At 52.2% G+C, this 12397-nt stretch overlaps 1 protein-coding gene across 1 annotated transcript; it reads right to left on the bottom strand.

Moving 5' to 3' along the window:
- Positions 1-529: 529 nt before the first annotated feature.
- SOX11 (SRY-box transcription factor 11) lies at positions 530-3441 on the bottom strand. The gene has a single exon (XM_081156925.1). It carries the CDS (start codon positions 3322-3324, stop codon positions 2014-2016), a length of 1311 nt encoding a protein of 436 aa, XP_081013051.1. The 5' UTR covers positions 3325-3441; the 3' UTR covers positions 530-2013.
- Positions 3442-12397: the final 8956 nt, after the last annotated feature.

Here is a 12397-nt window from a genome sequence, read left to right as displayed (position 1 = left end):
AGGGTGCCTGTCACCGCCGACGCTCAGCCCGCGCAGAGAACGCACATCCCCGGTGAGCAGCGAGCCGACCGCGCGCGGGCACCGGGGCGCAGCCGAGCCGTCCCTCCCCCGCCAACTCCGCAGCCTCGGCGCAGCCCGCAGCCAGGAAGGTGGGGAGAGGGCGGGAGGAGGTGAGAAAGGAAGTGGGGGTGGGGAGGGACGGAGGGGAGGGAGGCAGGGAGAACCCTCCTCCGGTTTTAATAACTAGCCACGGAAGGAAGAGGCGAGAAAGCGGCCTGCCGGCGAGCGCCCTACAGCCTAGCCCTCCAAATGTCCAGTCCTCCGCCACTCCCACCCGCGCACAGCAGCCTTGTCACCAAAGGCGCTGCCGCAGCAGGACCTCCGGCGTGACTGCCATAGAGACTATTGGCGATGCGACTTTCTATCAGTTCCAGCTGATTTATTAAAATTGTCAAGATACAGACTTCCAGCACAAAAAAATAAAAATAAAAAAATAAAAACCAGGCAATGATGTCAACAGTGCATTGAGTCTGCTTTGCCACCATTTGCTACAAAATATGCAGATGGTCTGAACTTTATTTAGATTATATTGCACAAAATGAGAACCTTTTTAAACTATGTGCCTTTTTTCTTTTGCTAAAAAATCGAGAATCCAGTTTTAAACCTTCCATCTGGGGCCCCACCCACATATCACAGCGTCTGGGATACATAAAGTCCTACTATAGTACAGTACATATACAGTCTTTAAACTAAGGTAACAGCTCTGAGGTCTATATCACCATTTTCAATAAATCTTTACCTACAAATATTGAACAAATCTCTACTATAGCTGTACAAAAAAAAAGTTTGCTTTTTTTTTTTCTTTAAACCACAAGGCCTTTAGATGCAAGGATTATTTTAAAAATTTAATCCTTTTAAACCAGGACATAACGTACCAACATACTTGCATGCTAAAAAAAGAGGAAAGAAAAAAAAAGAAAAAAGAAATGGAAAGGGAAGAAGTGCCTGAAAGTCTCACTGGAAACAGCAAGATGCTCCCTTTTCACTGTACAAAAATACGCCTGAAAATATATTAATTTTTAAAAAAGACTGAGGTCTGTTATGTATCAAAAATGTTTCAATACCTTTTGTACTGAGGTCTAGGCTGTCTGGTGTTCAATCAAGGAGGTATAAGGGAACAGTTACAAAAAAAAGTTGGCAAGTAGAAATCACATTTGTAAAACCATAAACAATTTGATCTGAAAAGTAAACTCTGATCTTAAGTCAGTTCACAGTTTTTTTTTTGTAAGCGTTTGTACAGTCTGCATTTTTTTTTCAAGCTCCCTGCAGTTTTGTTAAGAATCGGATGCATAGAAGACATCAGTTTTCTCCCTCCAAAATAAAATAAAATAAAATAAAAAAGTTGCAATGGTCCCTTTTTTGTTTTTTTTGTGTTTGCTTTTTCTTAAAAAAAAAAAAAAAGAAAGAAAAAGAAAAAAAAAAGGTCACCAGTTCTTTAAGATCTCTTAAGGAAAAAAATAAAATAAAAAAATCTCCAACCAACTCCCTAGCGTAACAGTTGTGCTGCCAAAAGGGTCCTCTGCAGACGTCTTCCAGACTTCAAAGACCGACAGGCTTCGAACCGCGCCTTCCGGAGCGGGTCCTCCCTCCCCTCCCCCGCCCCCTCCGCCTTTGTTGCAATCACGAATTTCAGGAGAAAGAAACAGTAATTACAAAAACACATTGGGGGGCGGGTAAAAATCACAACTCCAGACTAGGTATGCAACTACCTTGAGACACGATCAAGGAGGGGGGTGGGGGGGGCGACCAAAAAAGGACAGGAAAAAATCTTTAAAAACTACTCATTTCACTTAAACTCCACCAAAAATTTCATCATCCTTTCCAATTCCTTTGTGTCACGACATCCTATCCACATGAGCATCTCCTCTCCCCTCCACCCGGCCGCCGCGGCGTCCTCGCGAGGACCCGGGCGCGGCGCCCGCGGGGGACGCGGGGGACGCGGGGCGCGCGCGCTCAGTAGGTGAAGACCAGGTCGGAGAAGTTCGCCTCCAGCCAGTCCCCCGCGATCATCTCGCTCAGCTCGGGCGTGCAGTAGTCGGGGAACTCGAAGTGGGAGCCCAGGCTGCCCTCGCTGAACGAATCCAAATCTTTATCCACCAGCGACAGGGACAGGTTCCCCGCCGCCGCGCCGCCCCCCAGCTGCTGCTCGCCCGCGCCCGGGGCGCTCTGCGAGAAATTCAAGCTCAGGTCGAACATCAGGTCGTCGGCGTCCTCGCCGCCGCCGCCGCCGCCCGAGGACGAGCAGGAGGAGGTGGAGACGGAGCGCGAGGACGCGGGCGACAGCGCGGGCTGCGCCAGCGGCGGCGGGTGCTGCTTGGTGATGTTCTTGAAGCTGTAGTAGAGGCGGCTGCCGCCCCCCGCGCCCGAGGCCGCGCCCGCCCGCACCTCCTCGTACAGGCTGGCGCCCTCGGGGGACTCGGCCGCGCTGCTCAGCGTGGGGCTGGCGGGCACTTTGGCGACATTGTAGCGTCTCAGCAGCTGCGGCGCCTGCTGCCCCGGCGGCTGCAGGAGCTGCGGGTGCGCGGGCTCCTCGTCGTCGTCGTCGGCCTCCTGCTTGATCCGCAGCTGCAGCTCGTCGTCGTCGTCCTCGTCGTCGTCGTCATCGTCCAGGAACACGCACTTGACCGCCTTGGCCGCGCCGCCGCCGCCCGCGCCGCCGACGCGCAGGCTGCCGAGCACGTAGTCGTCGCCCGCGCCGCCCGCGTCGCCCGCCTGCGCCGCCTTGCCCGCGCCCGCCTTGGCGCCGCCGGCCGCGGGGGCCGCGGGGGCCTTGGGCTTGCCGCACTTCTTGCTGGAGCCCTTGGAGGGCTTGGCGCCGCCCGCGCCCGCGCCGCCCGCCGCGCTCTTCTCGGGGCTCTGGCTGGCGCTGGGCTTGGCCGCGGGGTCCATCTTGGGCTTTTTCCGGGGCCGGTACTTGTAGTCGGGGTAGTCGGCCATGTGCTTGAGCCGCAGCCGCTCGGCCTCGCGGATGAACGGGATCTTCTCGCTGTCCTTCAGCATTTTCCAGCGCTTGCCCAGCCTCTTGGAGATCTCGGCGTTGTGCATGTCGGGAGACTGCTCCATGATCTTCCGGCGCTCGATCTTGGACCACACCATGAACGCGTTCATCGGCCGCTTGATGTGGCCCGACGCCGTCTTGCACCAGTCCGGGTCGCTCTCGTCCAGGGCCACGGGGCTGCACGCCATGAATTCGCCCTCCTCCGTGTCCAGCGCCTCCCGGGGCAGGTTGCTCTCGGCTTCCAAGCCCTCCGCCTGCTGCACCATGGTCCGCCGCGGGGCTGGGAGCTCCAACTCGGGGCGCTCGGTCTCGTGCGGAGGTCCCCCTCCCCCTCTCGCCCCTCCACCTTCCCGGGCAACTTGCAAAGTCCTCGGCGCCCTGCGGCCGCGGCTCCCCCCCTCCCCCCCGCCCCCCCTTCCAGGCTGCACACAGCGGCTGCAGCGGCTTCCGCGGCGATGGCCGCCCGCACGCGGGGGGGCTGCAGCCGCGACGGGCGAGGCGGCGGCGGCGGCGGCGGTCGAGGCAGCCCCGGACCCCTCTCTCCGGCTCGTGGCTTCCGCCGCTAACGCCGGACCCCAAGCACTCCCAGGCGCGCGCGCTCTCCTTCTGCAAAAAGTTGAGGACTCTCTCCCAACTAGTTATCAGGGTGTCATATGGGTGACATCACTCTCCGGACCAGCCAATGGCTGGCGGCCGGCTCCGCCCATCTCCCTTTATTAACTCCGTGGCCCCGCCTTCCCCCCCTCCTTCTCCCCCCCCCCCCCGTGGGGCTGCTTTGCAAAGATGGGGGGTGGGGGCAGGAGGCATGTCTAGAAATATGTTATTTTTAAAAAATCCGCGTGTGTGTACAGATGCGCCCCTCCCCGGGATGCTGGGGGGCACGCACTACACCTCGGCGAGCGGACGCGCCTGACTAGTCCCTGCGCCCGCGTGAACCGAGGACCGGGGAGAGGCCCCGAGCCTCTTTGTGCCAGTCCCCGAGGGGCCCACGGTGTGAGCAGACGGGCGCGTCCCTCGCCGTGTGCACACACGCGGGCACGCGCACGAACTGAGATGGCGGGCGCAGCCCGGCCCGCCCCCGGTGGGCGCAGCTGCTTCTCCGGGCGCCCCGGCCGGAGCCCGCCAGGCGGCCCGCCGCGTCCCCGGGCCGACGGAAGGTGGCGCTTTAACACAACACCTTCTCGGGCACGTGGGCTCTTTCCTTTTCTCTTTCTCCCTTTTTCTGAAGCAAAGAAATCCATTTACAGCGGGAGAGGTTTGCATGCTTCCTCCCCTGTTTGCATTTTTCTGTTTCCCCTCCTCGGAGGGGTTTGGAGATGCCGTGGTCCGCACGGGTCTGGCTGCCCCAGGCTCCGCGCGCTAGGCCGTGCGCCCCGCCCCAGGCGGAGGCCGGAGTAACGGTCAGTGGGGTTTGGCTGCGGCCAGGTCCTTGCGTTCAATCTGGCCACTCTCGAGAGGCTGGTTCAGAGCTGGGCGCTGGGGCCTGCCAGCTTCAGCACCACCCCCACCCCGCCTAGGCGTCACTTGTCCCCCCTCCTCTCGCCTCTCTCTCCCTTGTCCCCTCCCCCAGCTCCCTCTCCTCTTCCCAGTCTCCCTCTTCCTCTAGGTCCCCTCCTCCTTCTCGGTCACCAGCGCCCTCCCGAGCAGCCTCCTCCTGAAATCTAGCAGCCAGCTCGCTCGCCTTCTGAGTCGCTCGCTCTTTCAGCTGAACAGCACAGATCAAAGAGAACCCCAGGTGCACCCCAAGTTTCGAGTCGAAATCTTGCCTCGATCTGTGGCAAGGTGGGGCGGATCGCTCTTGGGGAGCCGGCACAGGGCGCTGGATAGATTATGTAAAGCAGCCCTAGCACTCGGCGAGCTCGTGGTGCGACTTCCAAACCCGCTTCTCTTTGTGTCTTTATTTAGTCCCTGCTACCCGTCAACGGATATTCTGGGGGCAATTAAAAGAAAACCTCTGCTTCCTCCTCGCTTCCTCCTCGCTGTCTGGCGTCATCCCTGTCTTTACAGCCTCCAGCATTGGGGAGCTGGCAACTTTGAATAGTTCCTAAGATACTGTTCAGCTTTTACAAGCGAGACAAGTCAGCTGTTCAAGACTAATAAAATTACCCAAACCCGCTTCCTTCCAGGTGCCCTCCCTGCAAATTAGCCTGGATTACCTAAGCGTTGCATCCCTTCTGAGGACTTAATAACAACGTGGTACCGTCTTTCCACAGATCATTATTTTGAGAAAGAATTTACCACCATCCCTCTCCCCTCCCCCATAGCCATCCTGAAGAAAAACACTGCGTCTGATACATGTAATCTTCAGGCCAAAAATGCTGGCGATTTATTTTTTTAGAGCTAGAAGAATTTGCCATCATTTTTACCGGGTGGCCTGCAGTTTGAAGATGTGTAAAGCCCAAGGCGGTGTGTGCAAATTCACCTTTGCACTGCGGCTTTCTCTCACCTCACCCATCCAGCTCTTGGGAGCACCATGGGGGTGGGGTGGGGTGGAGAGACCCGGGAATTTACACTCCTCTTCCCCCAACACATGACAGATCTACGCTCTAGCTAGAGGGCTGGAAATAATTTAGCTCAGTTGCATTATTTTCATGCAAGCTCTGCTGGCACCTAGCATTTTAGACTCTGAAAAGAACTGCATTTGGAAATCACTGGCTAGTGCAATATATATTTGCCTCCACTCTCTAGCAAAGATTATGTTTAACCTTAGAATGGAAATTCTGTGAGTAGTAGGACTAAAAAAATCATGGGTTTTAGTCTCCTAGTGCTCTCATCTTCTTGCAGAAAATATGAGTTAAAATTTACACTTTCAAAAAAGAAAGATGGGTTGTGTGTTTGAGAAGATAACGCCAAGGAAGGGGTTGTGTCTTAGTGTGAGGATCAGACCAGATGATTCAACAGACACTGCAGAGACTGGGGGTGTAAGGCAGGCGTGGGGCTTGCACAGGAACCCACTGAGCAGAACTCTCCCGGTGTAGACCATGAACAAAGTAACACTTTTCAGAATGGAATAACTCGATTGCTGTGTTGTAACTTGCATGTAACCCCCCCCCCCAAGCCATATTTAATGTTAGTTAAGTGATGAGGACTTGGAGTGAAGAAAGGAAAAGGAAACTAAGTAACTCATCCGTATGCTTTTCTTGTCTGCTTCTCCAGGGAAAATTTGAGAGTAAGTATAACATTTCCCAAAGAGAAATGGGAGCGAGCTTAGGCTTCCATGCTTCTTGCTGGAACAGTATTTACTCATGAAAAGCAGATGGTCCGCACCATCAGCAGTAAGCAGCTATTGAAAGGCATTGAGCTAACAAACAGAAATGTGGCCTCCTGTAATGATACACCTCTTGCAAATCTAATTTGGTACAACGGACATTTTTCTGCTATTTTTAATATGTACTGAATGTATAGCAGGCTTAGGCTCATCCATAATCTCTTTATAGCCAACATACACTTTATCTTTGTGTGTGTATCTATCTATGTACTTATTTATAAGCAAGGTATGCAATTTTCCTACTAAATAAACATTTTTTTGATATGTAATTCTCAGAGTCTTAAGATTTACATTTGATTAGAACAACCAATGACTTCTGTGGTTAATATTGTTATTCTTATCTTTTTTAAAATGCTTCTTTACAAAACCCTTTCTTTATAAGGACTGTTACATAAGGGGATAAGCTATTCTTTAAAAATGTCTCAATTACTCTGGGGCCTCAACCCCAAGCTGAGCTTGGGCTTCCCAGCCCAGAGCACCAGAACTGAGAAAGGTGCCCACATAACATCTGGCTGTGAAAAGCAGCAGGGTTTCTGTCTGCCAGGGAGAGATGGCTGGAAATGCAGGTACCTTCTTGAAGGATGCATGTTACAAAACCACTCACCTTGGTCTCTGGTAGAGGGAGGGCAGAGTGGACTAGAGCTGTGTGAGGAGAATCCAGGGATGCTGGCTCAGGGTTAGAGCTCAGAGGGCAGCCATCTGCATTTCTGTGCTGAGTCATGCCCCCATACGGCAGAGGATATCTTTCTCAGGCAGACATTTACCTTCCAAGCAGCTTTTGCCTGGGGAGGAAGCACCTGTCCCACCCATTGAAAACCTCTCACTGCCCTGTGGAGTTTCTACAGCCTGAGGCTCATTGAGAGACTGAATAACAATCAGCCTCAGGTGCTTTGAGTCTTTGCATGATTTGCTTTTGGACTCAGGGCTTGGAAAAGCAGATCTTGGTCCCTTCCGAATGCACCCAGCCCCAGCAGAGGAAACCAGAAGCTGTGGTATGTGGAAAGCTTCAAACAGGGCACTCAAGGCCAGTCACAAACAGCATCAGACATTGGCCCGCACCAGAGACCATCCGAAAGACTGGGAGTCCTAGCAGATCTACCTAATACATAGAAACAAATCCAAACAGGTAGCCAAAATGGGGAGACAAAAATACAAGCCCCAAGTGAAAGAACAAAAGAATTCTCCAGGAAAAGAGCTAAATGAAATGGAGATAAGAAATCTACCAGCTATAGAATTCAGAATACTGATTGTAAGGATGCTCAACAGCATGAGAAAAGATATGGAAACTATGAAGGAAATGAAGAATGACATAGTAGAAATAAAAAATACATTGGAAGGAATAGCAGATTAGGGGAAGCTGAGGATCAGATCAGCAAATTAGAATACAAGGTAGAAAAATTCACTCAATCAGAGATCCAAAAAGAGAAACACAATTTAAAAACAGGAGGACAGTCTAAGGGAGCTGTAGGACAACATGAAACGTAACAATATTTGCGTCACAGGAATGCTAGAGGAGGTCAAAAGTAAGCAAGGGATAGAGAAACTGTTTGAAGAAATAAACTTTCCTAACCTGGTGAAGGAAAAAGCCACACAAGTTCAGGAGGCACAGAGAGTCCCAAGCAAGAAGAACCCAAAGAGGCCCATGCCCAGACACATCATAAATAAAATGCCAAAAATTCAAGACAGAGAGAATCTTAAAGGCAGCAAGAGAAAAGCAACCTGTTACCTACAAAGGAGCTCCCATAAGGCTGTCAGCTGACTTCTCATCAGAAGCTCTACAGGCCAGAAGGGAATGGCATGAAGTATTCAAGGTAATAAAAAAACAAGGATCTGAAACCAAGACTCCTCTATCCAGCAAGGCTATCATTCAGAATAGGTGGTGAAATAAAGAGCTTCCCAGACAGCAAAAGGCTAAGGGAGTTTATCACCACCAAACAAGCATTGCAGGAAATGTTAAAGGGACTGCTGTTATAAAAAATAGAGAGAGAGGAGAGGAAATACGATGGCGGCGTAGGTAACAGCTACACCTGCCGCCTCCCGAAACCACATCAAAATTACAACTAAAATACAGAACAACCACCACTCAGAGCCTCCTGAAATCTGGCTGAACAGAAGCCCTACAACCAGGGAACTGAAGGAGCTCGAGAGCCATAGGAGGGGGGAGACACGGCCTCGGGCCCACACCCAGTGCTGCGGTTGAAACCCGGGAGGGAATCTCGGTGGCGGGGGTTTCCCGGAGGAGTGAGGGGTTCCAGCCCCACATCGGGCCCCCAACCCGGGGCTCTAGGGCCCGGAAGAGACATCCCCACAACTCTGGGCTGTGAAACCAGTGGGGACTGTCTCAGAGGGTCTCGGAGGCTGCAGGAGCCCCAGCAGCTCCTCTTAAAGGGCTGCATAGGGACTCACTCAGACGCGCTCCCTCTGAGCCCAGCACCGGGCAGCAGCTGGAAAGGAACCTGGGACACTTGGGGAGGAACTGACCTGAGATCCGGGCGAGAGGTGGAGGGGCGGCTTCCTCCCAGGCAGAAGAGCTGGCAGAGGCCGTGGCTCCTTTGGTGAGTGAGTCCTCCCCGCACACAGCCGGCAGGCAGGCGCCATGTTTGAATCGCCAGCACCTGACTCACACCTATGGCCCCGCCCCGTGATTCCCGGAGGCCCTGCCCCTCCCCACCTGCAAACTCATCCAGGCCATTTCCAGTGGCTTTTCTATGCAAGTGGCCTCTCGAGCCTTATGCTTAAGACTTTCCTAAAATCTCTCAAACAAGCAGCAGCGGGCCCCATACGGCCTGATAAGTGGCCCCAGGCCTGGCACTAGTGGCAGCCTGCATTGGTTCATAGCTTGGCCTCTCCTGGGCACCGCCAAGCCCAGCACAAGTAGCAGCCAACTACGGTTTGCTGTGTAGCTCAGGCTGGGTGGCCCTGGGCAAGGCACTGCCACAGGCTGACTTTGCACCTCCCAGGAGGCCTCAGAGACAGTGCACTTGGTGGTCAGACTCGACCATGCTGGATTACGACCCCACCACATCCACGAGTGTTACTCAAGGGGCTCACTTGGTGAACACCAAAGCCCCACTGAAGTAAATCCTTCTCCATAGGGGTGTCTCCAGCACAGCAGCTCTCTGGCTGTAGTTGCAGCTGGTCCTCACAGCTGATTGGTCTGGGGGTCAGTTCCTCCCAGAGACACCAACAGCAACCAAGGCTCAACTGCAACAGGGCAGTGCACACAGCCCACACAGGGGAGCACCTAGAAGGCCCAGCTCAGGTGACTGGGGAGGCTGAGCCACTGCATCCTACGGGACACCTACTACACAAAGCCACTCTACAAATTCCAGGAGACACAGCAGCTCTACCTAATACATAGAAACAAACACCTGGAAGCAGCCAGAATGTGGAGGCAAAGAAACATGTCACAAAGGAAAGAACAGAAGAAATCTCTAGAAGAGGAACTAAATGAAATAGATCCAAGCAAGCTAACAGACAGAGAGTTCAGAATAACAGTTATAAAGATGCTCAAGCATATTAATAAGAGTATGATGAAAATAATTGAGAAAATCGATGCTACATGAACTGAAATGAAGAATAATTTACAGGGAGTCAACAGTAGAGTAGAGGACACCGAGAATCAATTTGGAACATGAGGAAACAAAAGACACCCAACCAGAAGAGCAAAAAGAAAAAAGAATCCAGATCAACAGCAATATAGTCATAGTAGAGACTTTAACATCTCACTGACTTTACTGGATAGATCTTCCAGACAAAAAAAATCAACAAGGAAACAGTGACTCTAAATGACACACTGGATCAGATGGATTTAATTGACATTTACAGGACATTTCATCCCAAGGCTGCAGATTATACATTCTCCTCAAATGCACCTGGGACATCCTCAAAGATAGATCACGCGTTAGGACACAAAACAAGCCTCTACAAGTTCAAAAAGATTGAAATATATTAAGCATCTTCTCGGACATTTACACCACGGAATACTAGGCAGCTCTAAAAACAAAGGGTCCCTTACCCTTTGAGACAGAATGGTGTGACCTGGAGAGGATTATGCTGAGTGAAATAAGCCCGTCAGAGAAAGACAAGTATCGCATGATCTTACTGATATGTGGAATCTAATGAACAAAATAAACCGATGAACAACATAGATCCAGAGACACAGAAGCTTGGAACAGACTGAGGATCTCAGAGGGAAGGGTGGAGAGAGATTAACCGAAGAACTTCTATGCATATGTGCATAACCCATGGACACAGACAATAGTGTGGTGAACACCCGGGGGGAGGGGTTTAATGGGGGGAGGGGACATTTGTAATACTTTCAACAATAAAGGTAAATGAAAAAGTCTCAGCTGTGATAACACAGTGAGAACTAACACAAAACACTCCCTTGTCTTCTGAAGAAGGAACATTTTGCTCAGCAAAGGTACTAAATCCTGGGTAATATCCACTCACTGACTTGACCTCGTGGTTTTGGGGATAATTTCAAGGACACACATTTCCCCATGCTGACGGGGTGCCCGCCCCGAAGAAGGGCTCTTCTCTCACCCGCAAACCTACTGTCCCAGGTGAGTTCTTCTTTCTGCCCACGTTCAGCCAAGGCTGTGAATCTTCCCCTCAGACCTGAAGCCCGAGCTTGGATCTGAATCTCTTCTGTCTACGGGACAGTCCCCCTTGAGTGTCTTTCAGAAGGTCATGAGTACAAATAGATCTGTTCCACCACACACGTGCACACACACACACACACACACGTGCGCACGCACACACACACGTGCACACACACACATGCACACAGACACGCATGCCCTCGGCTTCCTTGCTGCTGTGCGTGTATGCCCTACCTTGGTGAAACTCTGCACAGCACGCGTGTTGATTAAGCTAGAAGCGTGGGCACCAGCTCTGAATGGTGACCTCAGCCCCGCAGACTGCAGCACTGTGGTCTCCGTAGGTGAATATTTTTGCCGCAAGGCCCACATGATCTGACTCCTGCTGCACCTGCTAATCTCGTCCCATTTTCTCGAGGTGCTTCAGGGCTTTTGTATGCTATTCTGTCCACCTGGAACTTTCTTTTCACCGGGTCTTTGCATACTGAGCTCCTCATAGCACACACAACTCAGGTGCAGTGCTTCCAGGTACCCCAAGAGCTGCAGCCCCTCCCGCACACATGCTGTCAGTGACTGTCACCACCCTGCTTGGGCCTCAGAACACACGTCTGTAGCTGACATCGTCTGGTGGACATTCTCACTTGATTCTCTGAGTCACCCAGGTGGAAGGGAGCTCTGTGAAGATGCTGTCACAGGCCTCGTAGCCAGGGCAGGGACCAGGACACTTACCCCCCCGGTTGTTACATCCCTCACGGCCCGCAGCACACACTGTGCACGTGCAAAGCAGAGACCAAAGTGCCACAGATTAATATCTCTCCCTATTAAGAACAATTCAGCTCTTTGTCTATTTTCTTTAAACAATGTTGGTGAAAACCACTGAACTGATCTTTGATGAGGCACTAATTAAACACTGGCTTAGGTGTTAGAAGTTAAGTTTCTGAAATAGTCTGCCCTGGATGAAAATTCTGGTTCCAGTGTCTTGTCTTCCTTCCTTCCTTCCTTCCTTCCTTCCTTCCTTCCTTCCTTCCTTCCTTCCTTCCTTCCTTCCTTCCTTCCTTCCTCCCTCCCTCCCTCCCTCCCTTCCTTCCTTCCTGACCACGTCTCGCTCTGTCCCTAAGCGCCACAGCACGGGAGCTCTTGTGGAAACACGTGTCTGGGCTTTGGGAGCAGGACACGCTTGTAAACAGCACCTCTGACCAGGCCCCCGAGCTCAGGCCTGGCCTTCCCTGTCCTCTCGGTCCACTCCCCGCAACCACGTGTCTTCTCCGTGTGTGCTTCGTATCTTCCCAGGGCTTAGAGCCGCTGGCCCTCATATGGAGCACCTTTATCCACCTGCTTTTAAAAAGTTGGATGAATTTCTCAGTGCATCGGAGTTACCAGGCCATTTGGACAGTAATATATAAAATATTGTGTTGACAGGCTGACATGTGTGCTTGCGCACGCGAGCGCGCTGGGTTTTGGTGAACT

This window comes from Miniopterus schreibersii (genome assembly GCF_964146895.1).
Source record: "Miniopterus schreibersii genome assembly, chromosome: 13".
NCBI classification, from domain to species: domain Eukaryota; kingdom Metazoa; phylum Chordata; class Mammalia; order Chiroptera; family Miniopteridae; genus Miniopterus; species Miniopterus schreibersii.
Note: the sequence above shows the minus strand (reverse complement) of the source record. Positions and strands in the feature narration are given on the sequence as shown.